The 20,490-nt window shown below is 41.3% G+C and overlaps 2 protein-coding genes and 1 pseudogene across 4 annotated transcripts in view; 2 read left to right on the forward strand and 1 right to left on the reverse strand.

The window, feature by feature from the left end:
• The first annotated feature begins 22 nt into the window (after positions 1-22).
• DENND4C (DENN domain containing 4C) overlaps positions 23-20,490 on the forward strand; it is a 229,387-nt gene continuing 208,919 nt past the window's right edge. For all 3 annotated transcript variants that reach the window (XM_054256518.2, XM_054256520.2, XM_054256532.2), the window contains exons 1-2: positions 23-176; positions 3,755-3,812. In XM_054256518.2, coding sequence (XP_054112493.2) covers positions 87-176; positions 3,755-3,812 — 148 coding nt within the window. In that variant the 5' untranslated portion in view covers positions 23-86. The remainder of the gene's footprint in view (positions 177-3,754; positions 3,813-20,490) is intronic.
• On the forward strand, positions 5,944-6,855 carry LOC144582193 (small ribosomal subunit protein eS4, X isoform). The gene has a single exon (XM_078369969.1). It carries the CDS (start codon positions 5,968-5,970, stop codon positions 6,757-6,759), a length of 792 nt encoding a protein of 263 aa, XP_078226095.1. The 5' UTR covers positions 5,944-5,967; the 3' UTR covers positions 6,760-6,855.
• Positions 7,979-11,676, reverse strand: LOC108590010 (CST complex subunit TEN1 pseudogene; annotated as a pseudogene).

Raw genomic sequence — 20,490 nt, forward strand, 5'->3', positions numbered from 1 at the left:
CAAGCGGGAGTCTTGCCATTTCAGACGTGGGCCCACCTGCTCCGGAGCTGGCTTCGTGGAGAAGTGGGAGTAGCCGGCCATCGCCCATGCTGGAGGCTAGAGTCTGCCATACGGGCTCAGCTCACCTTGCTGTTGCGGTTGTTGGCACTGACAGAGACTACACCCCACCTAGAAAGGTAAGTTGGTGGGATCGGTTCACCGTCTTGGCCCGCACAGCCTTAAGCATAGGGGACAACTTGGGAGTGAACTGCCATGGGCAGTGGCACTATCCAGGGTGTCACTGCTGGTGTTGCGGGGGCTGGTGGGGGAGGTTATTTGAGGCACCACAGCTCGCGTAGGGGACAGGGTTGGGGGACCTTTCCTGGGGCGTGCTGCCCATTGCTGGGGGCTGGCATGGGGCCTGTCCCAAGCGGTACTGCCAGCAACAGTATCTATTTGAGATCCTGCAATGGCTCCTCACTGCTCTAAGGATAAATCTGTACTTTTTATTCTGACCTACACAATCTGGTTCTGTCCAACTCTGTGTTGTGTCTCTGTGCTGCTTGCTCACTATACTCCATCCGCCCTAATATTCCAGCTTCTTAAACGTGCTAAGTTCACTCCTATTCAGAACCTTTGCACAGTCTAGCCCCTCTGTCTGGAATTTTCTTGACCTGATCATCTCCTTATCATCTTTAGGTTTCAGCTTCAATATTACTTTTATACAGGGGCCTTCCATAAAAATCCCATCCAAAAATATGTCCTTGACATTATTTTTTATTTCATCACCTCTTTCTTTCATAGTATATATTGCAATTAATATTTTTGAACTTGTTTGTGTTAGTTCCCTTCCTTACTTAGTTGTGATCTCCACTAGGACAGTGGCTCTGTGTCTCTTTGCCATTCTGTCCTGGGCTCTTAGCAAACTGTCTTGCACATAGTAGGTATTCCAGAGATACTTGTTCAATAAATAAACCACTTAATTCAAATTCCTCATAATAAAATGGGAAATTAAGTCTGTTGAGGTGAAGTATTTTACTCAGTGCAACATGAAGACTTAATGACTGGATCCATCCCTTTCTATGTCAGGCATTGGATCTAGTTGTACAATGATGGAAGGGTAGTAGAAATAGTTTCCTGAGCCTCTCATTCAGGTATAGGATGAGACTAGCTACATGTTTTTAAGTTACATGCTTGATTTAGGTAGGTGAAATGTTATGACTCTGTAGTTGGAATTTAATCAACTTCTGTCAGCCTGTTTCTGAATGTGGGGACTGTGGGCTTCCCCGCAATCACTTATTCCTGATGACTCGACTTATGAGAATCACATAAACCAAGAAGGAACTTCTCTACTAAAGTTCATAATCTTTTAAAAGGATTATTCAACATAGTCAGTCTGTAAGAGAGTACTTCTTGAGAGACCACTGCCTTTTCTTTTCCATTTTCCTGTCTGGATCCTCCTGTAGGGATCCTTCCTCACAAGAACAGAAATTGTTCTCAAGATAGCCTGCAACACAACCAAAGACTGTGGCTAGCCTGGAATAGCTATAGGGACAGAAGAGGACACTGAGGTAATGCTTGTTGTGATTCAGCCTTGCATTTATATTTCTCACCTGCACAGTACCTTGGCACATGGTATTTGCTCAGTGTTACAGTCCCTTTTGGTTCTCCTCCCTTTCAAGATTCCTTTCATGGAGCCAGGGTGCCTGTTGGCCACTGCTGTGAGCATTAGTTGCTCACAGTTCAGGCTTGTCCCTCTTGTTGGCCTAGAAAGCTGCATCATCTAGAAATGTTTGGGAGGTACGTTTCTTGCCATGCCTACACTTAACCAAGGGCAACCCCCACCCAATGACTGACAAATATGTGGATAAAAACATCTGGGCTTGTTAAGAAAGTGGGACAATTGGGGTGCTATTCATGCTCCAAAATTCCCTGTGGAAGCAGAAAAAGTGTAGACGTTGGCTTAACCTGCATCTTCATCTAGGGTTTTTTCCTGTTCTATCCTCCCATCACTTCCTTACAGATTTTACCTGCAAGCATGTTCAGTCAGTCATTTGCACAATATTCCCTGTCTCAGACTCTGTCTCTAGGGAACCTGACCTAGAAAGCTTAGAATTTGGGAATTGTAAATGATATAGTTGAGAGATTATCTTAATGGCTCAAACTGCTGATATGCCTGGAGCCATATTTCAGGGTACCAGTGACAGTCCCTGGGAATGAGATGTACCTATAAAGTTCCTGTTTTCAATTTCAGCCTGATCCATCCCAATTGTAAAGGATTGTCACTATGTATTACTTAGCAACACCTCAGTCTCTAGGGCTGAAGTGAAGACAGAATGGTCTTTTTGTTACCAGAAAAGGGTCCTGATCCAGATCCCCCCGCATCCAAGAGAGGGTTTTTGGACCTTGTGCAAGAAAGAATTCGAGGAGAGGCCATAGAGTAAGATGAAAGCAAGTTTATTAAGCAAGCAAAAGAATAAAAGAATGGTTACCCCACAGGCAGGGCAGTGGCATGGACTGCTTGATGAATTATAGTTATTTCTTGATTATATGCTAAACTCTTGATTATTCATGATTTTCTGGAAAAGAAGTGGGCAATTCTTGGAACTGAGGATTCCTCCCTTTTAGACCACATAGGGTAACTTCCTGAGGTTGGGTTGCCATGGCATTTGTAAACTGTCATGGCACTGGTACGGGTGTCTTTTAGATGCTAATCCATTGTGATTAGCATATAATGAACAGTGAGGATGACCAGAGGTCACTTTCATCACCGTATTGGTTTTGCCAGGTTTTGGCTGGCTTCTTTACCACAGCCTTTTATCAGCAAGGTCTTTGTGACTTGTATCTTGTGGTGACCTCCTGTCTCATCATGTGACTAAGAATGCCTAACCTCCTAGGAGTACAGTCCAGTAGGTCTCAGCCTCATTTTACCCAGCCCCTTTTCAAGATGGAGTCACTCTGGTTCAAACACCTTTGACATTTGAGTACTAAGTCATTCTGCTGTCAGTTAATTACAGACTAAGCACCCTTGACAATCCTATTTCATCTATCCCAAAATAAGTTCTTCTTGTAAAAAAAACAAAAAACATAGCAGTGTTCATTTGCACACTGCCTCTTCAGTTCTTCTAGTCTTTCTATCTTCTTCTGGGACTACACCAATTTATTCTCATCTTTTGTTATACTAGTCTAGGAAAATTTTGTCCTAGAAATTCTGATTTAACCCAGAAGAACTTGACGAAACAGGTATGATCTTAGAGAGTATGGTGACTAAACATTAGCACTGTTTGAGCTGTCCCAGAAGCAGATTCTGAGTGGAAATGAATGCACATGAAATTTAAGGAGTCCTATGGCGATTGGCAGTTGTGGAAGGGAAGAAAAGAAAGTGAGATTGGGCAGTGGGAGAATTGAACTGCAATGCAGTCACAATGGAAGCCTCAGCCAACCCATGGGGAGCTTTGATGTTGGAATGGTCCTTCAGAATTGTCCTGGACCCACCATCATAATAATTGTTCATCAGACACGGCTGCCCCAGGAATGAGGTGATCTGGAATGTGGAGGCTTTCTTTAACAGAAGCAATCCTTGTGGGGTGAGGACAGCTGAGAGCTGTCTTCCTGCAGCACTCCCAGCAGTGACATACTAGTTCTTTCATTCCTAAAGAGAAATATGGGTGGTATAGGGACACTTACAGTTGCTTCTGTGCTTAGGAAGTTCTGAGACAGACAGAGGCCTGGTCTGCTGCTCTAAGATTTACTTTATGTGGTCTCACTCTTTCAGGACACACTTGACCCAGAGCCTGTCTTCAAGAATGTAACTGGAAAACTCATACAAGTGGGTAAGTTGCTGGCTCTGGCTGTTTTTAGGTTTTCATAGTTGTGTGAGGCTGGATTTGAGCATGGGCTTATTTCTACGGTGGCTCGTAGGTGCTGGTCCAAGAAGAAAATAGAGTTGTTTGAAGTCCTGGGTGTTCTATTCGAGGATGGTGTTTTTGTAACATAAGATTATGAATTCTATTCCTGGGATCATATGATTTATATTTAGCCAGGAGTTGGGCTGGTTGTGTGTCTTTGACCACATATCTATTAAAAGAAAGCCCTGGGCAAAAATGTCTGTGGTTTGTGTGTGTGTTTGAATTACACATCTATTATACATGCATCTATTTCTAGTGACTGCTACATACAACTAGAAGAAAGGCTTATCTCTTACCTAATGCTCTAATATCTGTTTATTATTTAATTTCCGTTACCTAATGCTGAAGAGGCAATGGTGGGTAGGCCTCATGAAGGTTTTGTTATAGAGATAACTTCCCTATCTCTAGAGGTATTGTGTTATCTAGCTTCTAACTCTGGGAATATCTGGCAAGAAAGACATAAATATTGAGTGGCAGGGAAATGTTTAGTGTGTAAGGAGTAACTAGCTGATGTGTATATAGGTGTTGTAGATTAGCTCATTGTTTGGCAAATATTTACTCTTTCTCCTTACTATAGTAGAGTGTATTTCCCTACTCTACTGATCTGGATTTGGGACTGTGATTTGCTTCAGCTAATGGATTATATAGGAAGTGACAGTGTGTGAGTTCTGATTCCAGGTCTTAAGATGCTTCACATGTGTCCACATGAACCTCTGGAATGCTTCAACTTCTTTTGATATGAGCAGCTGTCTCTCTACCAAAGGGTCTAGAATGACCACTTGTGGAATAGAGTTATTCAAGCTGACTTGCAGCCTAAAGCAAAGTGTATTAGTCTTTCTCACACTGCTAAAAAGAAATACCTGAGACTGGGTAATTTATAAAGAAAAGAGGTCTTTATAAAGACCTCTTTGAGTCTTGGTTCCACAGTCTGTACAGGAGGAATGGCTGGGGAGTCCTCAGGAAACTTACAATCATGGCAGAAGGTGACGGGGAAGCAGGCACATCTTCATATGGCCAGAGCAGGAGAGGGGAAAGGTGCTACACCCTCTTAAACAACAAGATCTCATGAGAACTCTCATGAGAGCAGCACTAGGGGGATGGTGCTAAACTATTAGAAACTGCCCACGTGATCTGATGGTCTCACATCAGGCCCCACCTCTAACATTGGGGATTACAATTGAACATGAGATTTGGCTGGGGACACAGATCCAAACCATATCACAGAGTCTTAAGGTGTAGTCACTGAGTTCTAGGTTGGCTTGTTACTCAGCATTATTATGACAGTTGCTGATTGATATAAGAAGTGTGTTTCAACTTATGTGTAAATTTCTTTTTCCCAGAGCTTGTGCTTATACATTAAGTTTGCTTGCTTTTATGGTTGCAAGTTGGATGAAACTAAAAAAAAAACCGCAAAATATGATAATCAAAACTTTGGTTTATTCAGAGTAGTGAGTTTGTGATGAGAAAGGATGGCTGTCAGCTGAGGACAGGATAGAGGACTGTGTGTAAGGTTACAGAAGAGCTGCAAACTAGACAACTGGGCAACTGGGCATGTATCACAAGGAAGGTGGGGCAGTTCTTCCATTGCTAGGGATTGCATCTGTTATTTGAATTAGGTAAGTGGCCTAGTTGGACATACACAGTTGAGGAAGAGTCCTATAATGGTTTCTGGTGGAAGGGGAAGATAGGAGTATGGATTTGCTGCTGCCATGTGAAGTTGATGGTCTACTGTTCTAAAATGTCTTGTAGGAAGGAAGGGAGCTGAGTTTCCTTTAGAGGTGGTTGGATTCACCTGCTTCATGAGGCACTGTATGGCTGACTCACTCTACAAGCTTAAACCAACAGAATGATATATTTTCTGTGATGTCGACATTTTTCCTGGACCACAAGAGGCCAGCAGAGGAAGAGTGGTCTGGGTGGACGGTCAACTCTGACCACATAACAACTCTGCCTTTTTTCTTCAGATTGTGTGTTCTGGAGGGAAGTTGGCAAACATCTTTGCCTTTTAGTATGGACACATCAGGATTTTAGGAAACACATTCAGAATTCAGTCACAGCTCTTTCCTTGCCTAACGCAGCCATGGCTCGTGGTCCCAAGAAGCATCTGAAGCGGGTGGCAGCTCCAAAGCATTGGATGCTGGATAAATTGACCGGTGTGTTTGCTCCTCGTCCATCCACTGGTCCTCACAAGTTGAGAGAGTGTCTCCCCCTCATCATTTTCCTAAGGAACAGACTTAAGTATGCCTTGACAGGAGATGAAGTAAAGAAGATTTGCATGCAGCGGTTCATTAAGATTGATGGCAAAGTCCGAACTGATATAACCTACCCTGCTGGTTTCATGGATGTCATCAGCATTGACAAGACGGGAGAGAATTTCCGTCTGATCTATGACACCAAGGGTCGCTTTGCTGTACATCGTATTACACCTGAGGAGGCTAAGTACAAATTGTGCAAAGTACGAAAAATCTTTGTGGGCACAAAAGGAATCCCTCATCTGGTGACTCATGATGCTCGCACCATCCGCTACCCTGATCCCCTCATCAAGGTGAATGATACCATTCAAATTGATTTGGAGACCGGCAAGATTACTGATTTCATCAAGTTTGACACTGGTAACCTGTGTATGGTGACTGGGGGTGCTAACCTGGGAAGAATTGGTGTGATTACCAACAGAGAGAGGCACCCTGGATCTTTCGATGTGGTTCATGTGAAAGATGCCAATGGCAACAGCTTTGCCACTCGACTTTCCAATATTTTTGTTATTGGCAAGGGCAACAAACCATGGATTTCTCTTCCCCGAGGAAAGGGTATCCGCCTCACCATTGCTGAAGAGAGAGACAAAAGACTGGCAGCCAAACAGAGCAGTGGGTGAAATGGTCCCTGGGTGATACGTTAGATGTTTATGCATAATTAAAAATCATATGGCATGATTAAAAAAAAAAAAAAAAAGAATTCAGTCACAGACAAAAATCCCTCTTCACAGCCCTTTTGGCTGCTGCTGATCTCCTCGCTTTAGCGGAGAACGAATGACAGATTGCCAAGCGAGTACTGTAGTACTTTGTGAGGTTGAACTAAAATGTGAAAAAATCAACCAATGTTTATGGAATGACTCACATGTCCTGGGGTAGTTGTTTTAAGTGGCTTACTTCATTTGCTCCTCATGCAATAACACTATGAGTTAAGTATTATTGTAACCATTTTACAGATGAAGAAGCTGAAACCCACAGTTAATCAACTTACTTCCAGTCGTACAGCGAATTGGCAGAACTGTCTTTTTGATCCAGGTCTTTGGGTTCTCAATCCAGTCTTCTTTCCATTATGCCTGGAATTTTCCTAAAATTTAATTTTTGGCTAGGAGATACAATTTGGTAGAGAGATGGTGGTTGACTCTGTTAGATACAAATTGTGGGAATGTAAGGGAAGGCAGTTCAGACTGTCTCATGGAGTGGAAAAAAGACATCCTTGCAGCCCTTTTTGGGAGGATAGGTTAAGAAAATGTGGACTTTTCTGTCAGCCTCTAGAGCCTTGAACCTGTATTAGAATAGATATTTGCCCCAGGCAGAAAGAGGGCAGGAGTTTCCTCTATCCTTGTAGCCTTTTTCTACTACCTGGTTATGGCAGTGAGAAGACTCCAGATCTCCAGACAATGGGGACTTCTGTTTGATGAGAACCTCTAATACTGCAGAAGCCAATCTAACCCTGAATGTACATCTGTTTTCTATTGGTACCTTTGTCAGTCTCGAAGCTGAGAAGGAGGAATGAGCAGACTGAAAATTAGAACGGCTTTTTAACAACTCTGCTGTGTGATTGTGGCAAGTTATTTAGCATTTATCAATTTTGCCTTTCTGTATTGAGAGATTAGAAGACATCATTGCTTCTTCTGTGTAGTAGCAAAAATATATATTTTTAAATTTTATTATACTTTAAGTTCTGAGATACATGTGCAGAATGTGCAGGTTTGTTACATGGGTATACATGTGCCATGGTGGTTTGCTGCACCCATCAACCCGTCATCTACATTAGGAATTTCTCCTAATGCTATCCCTCCCCATCCCCCCACCCCCTGCTGTCCCTCACCTAGCACCCCACCCCCCACAGGTCCTGGTGTGTGATGTTTCCCTTCCTGTGTCCATGTGTTCTCATTGTTCAACTCCCACTTATGAGCAAGAACATGCAGTGTTTGGTTTTCTGTTTTTTGTGTTAGTTGGAGCAAAAATAATTTTTAAAAATAACATATGACATGGAATCTTAAGATGTAATATAGATTAAATTCTTCTGGATGAAGCGAGGATTAGATTAGATGCCTGATATGGGCTGAATGTTTGTGTCCACCCAAAATTCTTGTGTTAAAACCTAATTATGTGACAGTATGAGGTGGAGCCTTTGGGAGGCGATTAGGTCATGAGAGCATCTCATGCTTGAGATTAGTGCCTTATAAAGGAGGCCTCAAAGAGATCCCCTTCTACCATGTCAAGACACAGCAAGAAGGTACCATCTATGAACTAGAAAGTGGGTCCTAACCCAACAGCAAATCTATTGGTGCCTTGATCTTTGACATCCCAACCTCTAGAACTATGAGAGAGAAACGTGTATTGTTTATAAGCCACCCAGTTTATGGTGTTTTGTTACAACAGTGTGAAGGGAATAAGACAGACCCAAACTGAGGGGACTGTCTGGAAGTCCCTGTGTCATCTTTGAGAAACCAGGGGCTTTGTGGACCAGATTTAAAACTGCTGTTCTGGGTATGTCTTGGGTCTTTTTCAGAATTAATAGCATGGCATTATAGAACTTGGTGGTCTGCATTGCCTTCTAACTGTCCCCCAGGTGTTCACTTCTTGGATGTTTCCAAATCTTCCAGCTTTGGGAGGCATCCTTTGTTATGTATTTATATTTTCTTTGAATTGTCAAATGAACTGGCTCAAGCTTCTACCCACAGGCTTTGCACTACCCTTTCCATCCATATCTGAGAATTCTTGAGGGCTGTCCATATAGCTCAGTCATATGTTGCTCCAGTTTTCTGCTTCTACTAACCTCACATTTCCTCTTTTGCTGTTGTCTCTTTCTTCTGCCTATATCAGCTCAACATTAACCTTTGGTTCTTCTCCAAGAACCACTCACATATGGCTGCATGAGCCTTGCTTTTACTGAGAATTGGCAATAACGGAGGGTCGCAGGGGTGGTCACACTGCCTTATAGTGCAGCAGGTAATTCCAAATGAAATTTTAGCCATCCCTGTTTTATGTAGTCTCATAGCCATAGCTAGCATTGAAATGTTCTTGCTTTTTTTTCAAGGTCACACCCTCTGGGCCTTTATTCACCAGGACCTTCTGGAACCCTCCATGACCCACACAAGGCGTGCTACAGTAGTCTGGAGCTGAGCTGCCTACAGTCTCTGGGGGTTAGGGGATGTTGGACTTGGGGCCTGTTTTCTGAGTCAATCCCAAATTAGGGGAAGGTGCTGGATTAACCACCTCCCTCTCTGCTTTCAGGCTTTAGATGAGGCAGTCGCTGGGGAAGTGCTTATGCTCTGGGATGCTCCTGTAGCTTCAGAGGGTTTGGCCTCAGAAACAGGTAGTGTTACTGGGCTGCATTTCCTGCTGGCTGCCATCCCTCTCCCACTGGTACTGCCTCTGCTCCTGCTTGGCTTGTTCTCACAAGGACAGGTCCATCCCCTCCACACAGTTCAGCACCAGTGCCTTTACCAGGGAGTCTCCATCTTGCTGGAGTTGGAGCTCCCCGAGGACAATGTACACGGAGCCCACGTGGGCTTGAAAGGGCTTCACCAACTTGGTGCAAACAACCTGGTGTGGATCAGATCCATGCTGAGCCATCAGCATCACTCTGGACTGACCATATCATAGAGGCACAACCTGCCAAATGTTCTCAGTGTGCTCCCATCAGGAACTTGGCTTGTATTGACTTTCCAGGGGAAGGAATAGGTCCCAAGTTTGGGCAGCATCACTGGCTCCTTCTCTGCCCCCTCTGCCTGAGTTGCTGTCAGTCACGTGCCAAGGGTAAAATTTCTTCATGGAAAAGACTTCCTTCTAGGGTGCTGGGTTTCCTCATTGTCTGTGCTTTCTTAGATCTTCTCTCTTTCCTTCTGAGGCCATTCACTTCTCAGCTTCCTGTGCATGTCCCAATTCTTTCCATTTTTTAGTCATTAAAAGGCATTTATTCTTCTCATTCTTATACCATCTTCTAGACTACCACCATTGTTCTACCTAAATGGCTCATCAAGGTATGTTGCTTAACAAAAGATAGTTCTGTTCTTACAAGAAATTCTGCCAAGATACTTTAAAATAATATTGTCCCTCATTTCTAAAGGTTGGTCATGGAACTATTAATACATGAGATATTTCTTGATTTAGCTATAAAATAGGTGGTTTTTATTCCCAAGCCTTAATATTTATCCAGAGAAATAAGATACCTTTATATTGAAGATGGATAATTTGGATATTTGTGATTGTTCTGGAATTTTAAACTTTAATTATCTTTATACAAAAAGGAGAAAAAAGCAGTAAAGGATACCCATGTTCTCATCACCTGTTGAACAACTTTCAACTCATGGCAAATCCTGTTTTATTTAACTCCCTGCTACTACTCACAGATGGATCATTTTGAAGCAAATCCAGGACATTGAATCATTTCATTCATAATTTTAGTTTGTATCTCTCTGAAAGGTGAACACTCTGTTAAGATATAATCATGTTACCATTGTCATAAGATTGATAAAAATTCCTTAATATCATCAAACAGCTAATTGGTGGTCAGATTCCCCAGATTGGTTAGAAATCTTTTTTTAAAAATGATTGTTCAAATCAAGATTAGAATAAAGTTTGTCTATTGCAATTGATTTGTATGTTTTTTAATTCTCTTTTAATTTACAGGCTTTCTCTTCCTCACTCATTTTTTTACTTTGCAATTTTTTTAGTTGAAAATCTTGGGTCATTCGTTCTGTAGAATTTTTCACATTCTTGATTTTGCCTTCTCAAACTGTCATTTAGTGAGATTCTCGTTCCCCTACCTATTTATTAGAAACTGAGTGATCTACAAGCTTCTCTGTATAGGAGGTAGTAACTACTTTCCGAAGGAGACATGTCTGGTTATTTCTCTTTTGGTGATGTTAGGAGCCAATAATGATCATTTCCTCCATTCATTATTTTATCAGGGTTTGCAAAAATGATGATAATATAATTCAGTAATTCCTTCACGAGTCATAAACTGGAATGTTTCTGTAAGGCAATATACTATCCCTCATTAACTATTTGCCTATCCTCAAGTATAGTTGGTATAGAAAAGGCAAGGGATTGTGTGATGCTTTCTTTCCATTCATCAGCTTTCAAAATATGGAATTAATTCCCTAACACTCTCCAAAGGTAGCCAGTGAGTATTTATTTTAGAATCATAATAATCTAATGTATTTAAACATATATTATGTGTTTTAATCTATTGCAGTTGTTATTATTACTTTTTGATACAGGATCTCACTGTGTTGCCTAGGCTGAAGTCAAGTAATCCTCTTTCTTGCCTAAGTTTCCTGACTGGCTAGGACTACCATGCCTGGTTATTTAAAAACATTTTATATTATTATTATTATTATTTTTATTTTTGGTAGAGATGGGATCTTACTGTGTCATTGGCCTCAAGTGATCCTCTCACCTTAGCCTTCCAAAGGGCTAGGATTAAAGGTGTGAGTCACCATGCTTAACCCATTGCAGTGATTATTAATATTAAATGTTCACATTGTTCCATCCTTGCCAGTGTAATGCTTTTCAAATGAGCTACTGGACCATTTTGATAATTGTGATAGCATATGATAGTTTTCTTGCTTTCTAGTTTGGCAAAATGTTCCAGGATCATCTCATGGCAGAGGCCTAGAATGGGCCATTTCTTCAGCTATATCTGGTTCCTTTTGGTTGGAAAAGGTATTTAGAAACCACAATCTGAGTGTTAGAGTGCTTACTGCTACTGGAACGGTGATTATTTCTAAGCCTTTTCAATGGAAAGAGCTAGGAAATGTATTTGTCTATTTTTTAATGAGAAAATACACCTTAAGTTTATACGGGTATTTCAAATTGATATTTAGATTTACCAAGTTTTTATTTGATGTAAACATTTCTTGTTTCTCTTTGCTGAAAATCTTGTATCCTAGTGATATATGTATCATTGGGAGACATATATATATATATATATATATATATATATATACACACACACATATATATATAATTTTTAGCCTATATATTCAAATATTTGTGAGTACATAGTAGATGTATACATACATACATATATATGTGTATATACATATATATGTATACAATATATATAATATACATATATATGTATGTAGGTGTATATGTATATATGTAATTTTTTGAGACAGAGTCTTGCTTTGTTGCCCAAGCTAGAGTACAGTGGTGCAATCTCTGCCCACTGCAAGCTCTGTCTCTTGGTTTCAAGTGTGATTTTCCTGCCTCAGCCTCCTGAGTAGCTGGGACTACAGGTGTGTGCCACCATGCCTGGCTAATTTTTGCAGAGATGGGGTTTCACTGTGTTGGCCAGGCTGGTCTTGGCAACTGCTGGCCTCAAGTGATCCACCCGCCTTGGCCTCCCAAAGTACTGGGATTACAGGCATGAGTCACTGTGCCTGCCTGTAGGTATATATATTTATAGGGTATATTAGATGTTTTAATACAGGCATACAATGTAGAATATGCACATCATGGAGAATGGGGTATCCATCCCCTCAAGCATTTATCCCCTAGGGATATTAACATGATTATTTCTTAGTTTGATCTCATAAATATTTTCAGAATATTAAATTTAATATTACAAACAATGTAATGACTTGCGTTACTTCATTTGGGCTGTTATACCAAAATACCATAAACTAGGTAAATTATAAGCAACAGAAATTGATTTATCACAGTTTTGGAAGCTGGGAAGTCAAGGCACTGGCAGACTTGATGTCTGGTGAGGGCCCACTTCCTGGTTCATAGACTGTGCCTCTCATTGTGTCCTTATATGGTGGAAAGGGCAAAGATACTCCCTTAGCCTCTTTTGTAAGGACACAAATCCCATTCACTCGGGTGAAGCCATGATCATTTCCTAAGGTCCCACCTTTTAATACCATCACATTGAGGTTTAGATTTCAGAACATGAGTTTTGGGAGCCACAAAGATTCAGACCCTAGAATCACTGAAAATAGTTTGCAAGAAGTTCTTTTTGTCCTTCAGGTATATTCCTCTAAGAATATGTGGTCTGATTTTTATGCTTTAAAATCACTTGAAATAATTGTTTTATCTATGTTAATGTTGCCAATTCAGTACAAAATCTAGGTTAATTTATTTTATCTTGCTTTAAGCTTTTAGAAGTTTTTTGCTTAAAATTTATTCTGTAATCTTATAAAACACATACAGCATTCAAAAATCAAGTAAGTCCAGCATCTATCTCACCCCTTTTACCCTGTTTATACCCTACCTCTCCACATTGCTTTGTTTTAAAGGGGTGTGTGTGGGGTGTGTGTGTGTGTGTGTGTGTGTGTGTGTGTGTGTGTGTGGTGTGTGTACTTATATTCTCTTTCTTCCTTGGATAAGTGGCATCATCCCATGGATATTTTTCTCCATTTTGCTTTTCTCATTTAACAGTACTTTTAGAGACATCTTCATAGTGATAAAGATACTCTTTATTCCATTTTACAGCTACATGGTATGACATGATACTACATTGTATGAATGTACTTATATTTATTTAGCTAGTTTCCTATTTATGAATATGGGGTCATTTTTATTTTTTGTTATTACAGATTGTGCTGCAATAGCTATACAAATATGATTTTTAATATTTTCTGATTAACAATAATGAAGCTAGTGTGTTGTTTGGATGTATTTCTAGAAGTTGGTTTGCTGGGTTAAAGGGTAAATATATATGAAATCCTGATGGATATTGCTTTTTTTGTTGTTATTATACTTTAAGTTGTTGGGTACATGTGCAGAACATGCAGGTTTGTTATATAGTTATACATGTGCCATGGTGGTTTGCTGCATCCATCATTCTGTGATCTACATTAGGTATTTCTCCTAATGCTATCCCTGCCCTATCCACCCCCGCCCTTGCTATCCCTCATCTACTTCTCCATCCCCCACAACAGGCCCCGGTGTGTGACGTTACCCTCCCTGTGTCCATATGTTCTCATTGTTCAACACCCACTTATGAGTGAGAACATGCAGTGTTTGATTTTCTGTTCCTGTGTTAGTTTGCTGAGAATGATGGTTTCCAGCTTTATCCATGTCCCTGCAAAAGACATGAACTCATCCTTTTTTATGGCTGCATAGTATCCCATAGTGTATAGGTGCCACATTTTCTTTATCCAGTCTATCATTGATGGGCATTTGGTTGGTTTTTTTCTTTGCTGTTGTGAACGGTGCCACAATAAACATACATGTGCATGTGTCTTTATAACAGAATGATTTGTAATCCTTTGGTTATATATCCAGTAATGGGATTGCTGGGTCAAATAGTATTTCTATTTCTAGATCCTTGAGGAATCGCCTCACTGTCTACAATGGTTGAACTAATTTTCACTCCCACCAATAGTGTAAAAGTTTTCCTATTTCTCCACATCCTCCCCAGCATTTGTTGTCTCCAGATTTTTTAATGATCACCATTCTAACTGGCATGAGATGGTATCTCAATGTGGTTTTGATTTGCATTTCTTGAATGACCAAGGATGATGAGCTTTTTTTCATATGTTTGTTGGCTGTATAAATGTCTTCTTTTGAGAAGTGTCTGTTCATATCCTTTGCCCACTTTTCCATGGGGTTGATTTTTTCTTGTAAATTTGTTTAGGTTCTTTATAGATCCTGGATATTAGCCCTTTGTCAGATGGGTAGCTTGCAGAAATATTTTCCCATTCTGTTGGTTGTTGGTTCACTCTAATGATTGTTTCTTTTGCTGTATAGAAGAGCTGGAGTTTAATTAGATCCCATTTGTTTATTTTGGCTTTTGCTGCCATTGCTTTTGGTGTCTTAGTCATGAAGTCCTTCCTACGCCTATCTCCTGAATGGTATTGCCTAGGTTTTCTTCTAGGGTTTTCATGATGTTAGGTCTTATGTTTAAATCTTTAATCCATCTTGAGTTAATTTTCGTATAAGGTGTAAGGAAGGAATCCAGTTTCAGCTTTCTGCATGTGGCTAGCCAGTTTTCCCAACACCATTTATGAAATAGGGAATCCTTTCCCCATTGCTTGTTTTTGTCAGGTTCGTCAAAGATCAGATGGTTGTAGATGTGTGGTGTTGCCTCCGAGGCCTCTGTTCTGTTTCATTGGTCTGTATCTCTGTTTTGGTACCAGTGCCATGCTGTTTTGAAGTCACATAGTGTAATGCCTCCAGCTTTGTTTTTTTGTTTTTTTTTTTGAGACGAGTTTTGCTCTTGTTACCCAGGCTGGAGTGCAATGGCGCAATCTTGGCTCACCGCAACCTCCGCCTCCTGGGTTCAGGCAATTCTCCTGCCTCAGCCTCCCGAGTAGCTGGGACTACAGGCACGCACCACTATGCCCAGCTAATTTTTTGTATTTTTAGTAGAGCCGGGGTTTCGCCATGTTGACCAAGAGGGTCTTGATCTCTTGACCTCATGATCCACCCGCCTCGGCATCCCAAAGTGCTGGCATTACAGGCGTGAGCCACTGCACCCGGCCCAATCCTGGTTCTATCACATACTCGCTAAAGGACCTTGGCAAAGTAATTGACTCTCTGTGAATCTCTCTTAAGGCTATTCAGGCTAACTAGTATTTAGTTACCTATGTTTTAAAAATTAACTATGTAGGCCAGCCACAGTGGCTCATGCCTGCAATCCCAGCACTTTGGGATGCCGAAGCAGGACGAACTGAGGTTGAGAGTTCGAGACCAGCCTGACCAACATGGTCTTGAACTATTTTTAATAGACCATCTCTATTAAAAATATAAAATTAGTCAGGCGCAGTAGCTCACGCCTGTAATCCCAGCACTTTGGGAGGCAGAGGTGGGTGGATCGCAAGGTCAGACATTCAAGACCAGCCTGGCCAACATGGTGAAACCCCACCTCTACTGAAAATACCAAAAAAAAATTAGCCAGGTGTGGTGACAAGCACCTATAATCCCAGCTACTTGGGAGGTTGAGGCAGGGGAATCGCATGAACCTGGCAAGCGGAGGTTGCAATGAGCCCTGATCGTGCCACTGCACTCCAGCCTGGGCAACAGAGCAAGACTCCATCTCAAAAACAAACAAACAAACAAAAAATAAAATTAGCCAGGCATGGTGGTGCATGCCTGTAATCCCAGCTACTCGGGAGGCTGAGGCAGGAGAATTGCTTGAACCTGGGAGGTGGAGGTTGCAGTGAGCTAAGCTCATGCCACTGCACTCTAGCCTGGGCAACAAGACCGAGACTCCATCTCAAAAAAAAAAAAAAAAAAAAGCTAACCATGTAGGCATACAGTCTACACATTTGAATATTCATTAAAGCATGATGGGGATGGGACACAAATTGACCAAATTCTTCTTTCTCTTCAATAAATCTTTATTAAAATATATCATAGTTCAGGTCTTATACTAGTTAATGAAGAGACAAAGATGAAAAAGATATCTCAAGAAATATTGAAAAAGTTTCCATAAATATTATTATCAAACCAGGAAAATAATATGTAGTGTGTCAGCTTGCTGTCATTTGAATTAAATCTTGCATGGACCTCATAATTCTCAAATTTTTCTTGAGTTCCTTCATTTGGTGTTTGGTTTGTAAAGCACTTGAATACCATTTCAAAACCACCATTCTAAACGTGGCTTTGCAGTTCTAATAGGAAACTATACAAAAGTCCTTAAGTGTGACGATTCCAACTTGCTATTATTTTATGCAACACTCTTAAAGAGCTTAAGGTGAATCAGTGTCCCTCCTGGTGAAGAGGTCTGGCTTTATATCAGACAAGCTTGAGTTCTCATTCTCACCCACTTACTGGTTGTATGGTCTTGGTAAAGCTCCTTAAACTGTTTATGCCTCAGTTCTCTCATCTGTAAATTAAGGTAATGAAAGCACTTAAATTAAAGAGTTTTTATGAGTTCACGTGATACTTGAGATGTAAAGCATTTAACTCATAAAAGCTCAATAAATTATTGACAATTGTAAATAGATACAAAATCTTCAAATATAATCAGCCCTTGGGACTCATGGAGCATTGGTTCTAGGACCTCCATTGGATATCAAAATCCAAAGTTGTTTGGACAGTGGTTACATTAAAAGCTCATATTTCACCGCTACATAATACATTCATGAAACAAAATTGTACTTGCTGTATCTCTTAAATCTGTACAAAAAAAATCAGAGGATGCTCAAGTCTCTGATACAAAATGGTACAGTGTTTTCATATAACCTATGTCCATCCTTCTGTATGCTTTAATTTATCTCTAGGTTACTTATACTACCTAATACACTGTAAATGCTATGTAAATAGTTGTTATACTGTGTTGTTCAGGGAATAGTGACAAGAAAACTCTGTACATATTCAGTGCAGACATCATTTTTAAAAATATTTTTATTGCAGTTGATTGAATCCATGAATGCAGAATCCACAGATATAGCGGGCTGATGGTACTTATGTTTTTTCAAATTCAGAAACATTCTATTTACCTTTAATCTATTTTATTTGTTTTGCTTTGTTCTCAATGCTGAAGTTTTCACCACTTTGCACTCTAGTCTCACACCTTCTCAGGGAGAACTGAGTTGTTTTTGTTCCTTTATTATTGAAAGACAAGCTAAATAGTGTGGTCTGGAGTAGCCTCACACAGCAAATTTTTCCTGGCCTGGCTCTGTCACATTGAGATTGCAGGATCTTATTCGTACAAAGATTCAATCTTTCTCTCTTTCTTTCCTTTTTTTTTTTGAGATGGAGTCTCGCTCTGTCATCCAGGCTGGAGTGCAGTGGCATGAACTTGGCTTACTGCAGCCTCCACCTCCCGGGTTAAAGCAATTCTCCTGCCTCAGACTCCTGAGTAGCTGAGACTACAGGTGCACACCACCACCCCCGGTTAATTTTTTTGTATTTTTAGTAGAGATGGGGTTTTGCCATATTGGCCAGACTGGTCTCGAACTCCTGACCTCATGATCTGCCCACCTTGGCCTCCCAAAGTGCTGGGGTTACAGGCGTGAGCCACCACGCCCGTTTTGTTTTTCTTTGTATGTTTTTGTTTTTTGAGATGGAGTTTCGCTCTTGTTTACCAAGGCTGGAGTGCAATGGCGCGATCTCGGCTCACGGCAACCTCCGCCTCCTGGATTCAGGCAATTCTCCTGCCTCAGCCTCCTGAGCAGCTGGGATTACAGGCACACGCCACCGTGCCCAGCTAATTTATTGTATTTTTAGTAGAGACGGGGTTTCACCATGTTGACCAGGATGGTCTCGATCTCTGGACCTCGTGATCCACCAGCCTTGGCCTCCCAAAGTGCTGGGATTACAGGCGTGAGCCACCGCTCCCGGCTTTTATTTTATTATTATTATTATTATTATTATTATTTTCTTTCAGAGACGGAGGTTCGCTCTTGTTTTTACCCAGGCTGGAGTGCAATGGCGCGATCTCGGCTCACCGCGACGTCTGCCTCCTGGGTTCAGGCAATTCTCCTGCCTCAGCCTCCTGAGTAGCTGTGATTACAGGCATGCGCCACCACACCTGGCTAATTTTGTATTTTTAGTAGAGACAGGGTTTCTCCATGTTGGTCTGGCTGGTCTCAAATTCCCAACCTCAGGTAATCTGCCAACCTCGGCTTCCCAAAGTGCTGGGATTACAGGCATGAGCTTGACCGGCCTATATCCTTTGAAGTCAATGTTTTTTCAGTTATATTATGCTGTCTCTGAGGGATAAATGTCTAAAGGTCCTCAGTGAATGTTCATTGAATAAATGTTGAAAGAAAGAGCAAGAGGGAATGAGGTCATGATAAAAAAAAAAAGACCAAAAAAAAAAACAAAAAAAAAACTGAGCGTTATTCCCTTAGGGGGCCAGAAAGGAATTGTTTGTTATGAGTAGATGGAGAAGAAGGCTATGTAAAGTTAAGAACAATGCCTTCAGGCTGGGCACAGTGGCTCATGCCTGTAATCCCAGAAGGAGTTCAAGACCAGCCTACTAAATATGGTGAAACCTTGTCTCTACTAATAATACAAATAATTAGCTGGGCTTGGTGGCGCACTGTAATCCCAGCTACTCGGGAGGCGGAAACAGGAGAATCACTTGAACCTGGGAGGCAGAGGTTGCCAAGATCGTGCCATTGCACTCCAGCCTTGGTGACAGAGCAAGACCTCGTCTCAAAAAAAAAAAAAAAAAAAACCCTTCAACACACAGACAACACACACACACACACACACACACACACACACTTCTTCACCCACACACCATTAAAATGGCCATTGCAAAATTGTCTCTTTCTCCGTGAAAGGGATCTGACCTAACCAACTTTAATCTTGCTTCTAATCTCCAGGCTGTCCTTGTTCACTCCTGGGTGTAGGCTGAACTAACTTTGGGAGGAACTCAGCTTATAGCTTAAAGCAAAGACAGTAACAGCCCTTTCCCAAAACAAACCCCCTCTTGCCTAATCTTGTGGCTAATTTTGATAGTCTTACAAAGGACTAGACTGCCTTTGTAGGACTATCAAAATTAGCCACAAAATTAGAAATCATGGTTTAGAAGTCATGAAGCTGGAGGCTACAACACTCTGACTCTCTCCAATTCCTCCTAGGGATAAAATCACCTAAATTTTAGGTTTATTATAAAACCTAAAACCAGTGCTTAAGATATTTTGCAGACCCTGCACTTGATGGATCAGCTGGCACCACCTAGATCGAGCAACTAGCTCATCTGAGCTTATGGCCCTCCCACCCAGAAACTGACTCAGTGCAAGAATACAGCTTCAGGCTGGGCATGGTGGCTCACACCTGTAATCCAAGCACTTTGGAGGCCAAGGGAGGCAGATCACCTGAGGTCGGGAGTTCAAAACTAGTCTGACCAACATGGTGAAACCCCATCTTTTAAAAAATAAATAAATAAAATAAAATAATACAGCTTCAACTCCCTGTGATTTCATCTCTGACCTGACCAATCACTACTCTCAACTCACTGGCTTCCCCACCCACCAAATTGTCTTTAAAAACCCTGATATCTGAACACTCAGGGAGACTGATTTGAGTAATAATAAAACTCCAGTCTCCTGCACAGCCAGCTCTGCGGGAATTATTCCTTCTCTATTGCAATTTCCCTGTCTTGATAAATTGGCTCTATTTAGGCAGCCAACAAGGTGAACCCACTGGGTGGTTACACTACCTATGTGTCCATCATCAGACTTAAGTGGTTCTCAAAAAAGCCTGTAGGTTACATATTTATTTATTTCTTGCTCTTTCTCCAGAATTAAGAATCACAAGAGTTGGCCAGGCGCGGTGGCTCACACCTATAATCCCAGCACTTTGGGAGGCTGAGGCGGGTGGATCATGGGGTCAAGAGATGGAGACCATCCTGGTCAACACGGTGAAACCCCGTCTCTACTAAAAATACAAAAATTAGCTGGGTATGGTGGTGCACGCCTGTAGTCCCAGCT

This window comes from Callithrix jacchus, chromosome 1, assembly GCF_049354715.1.
Source record: "Callithrix jacchus isolate 240 chromosome 1, calJac240_pri, whole genome shotgun sequence".
NCBI classification, from domain to species: Eukaryota; Metazoa; Chordata; class Mammalia; order Primates; family Cebidae; genus Callithrix; species Callithrix jacchus.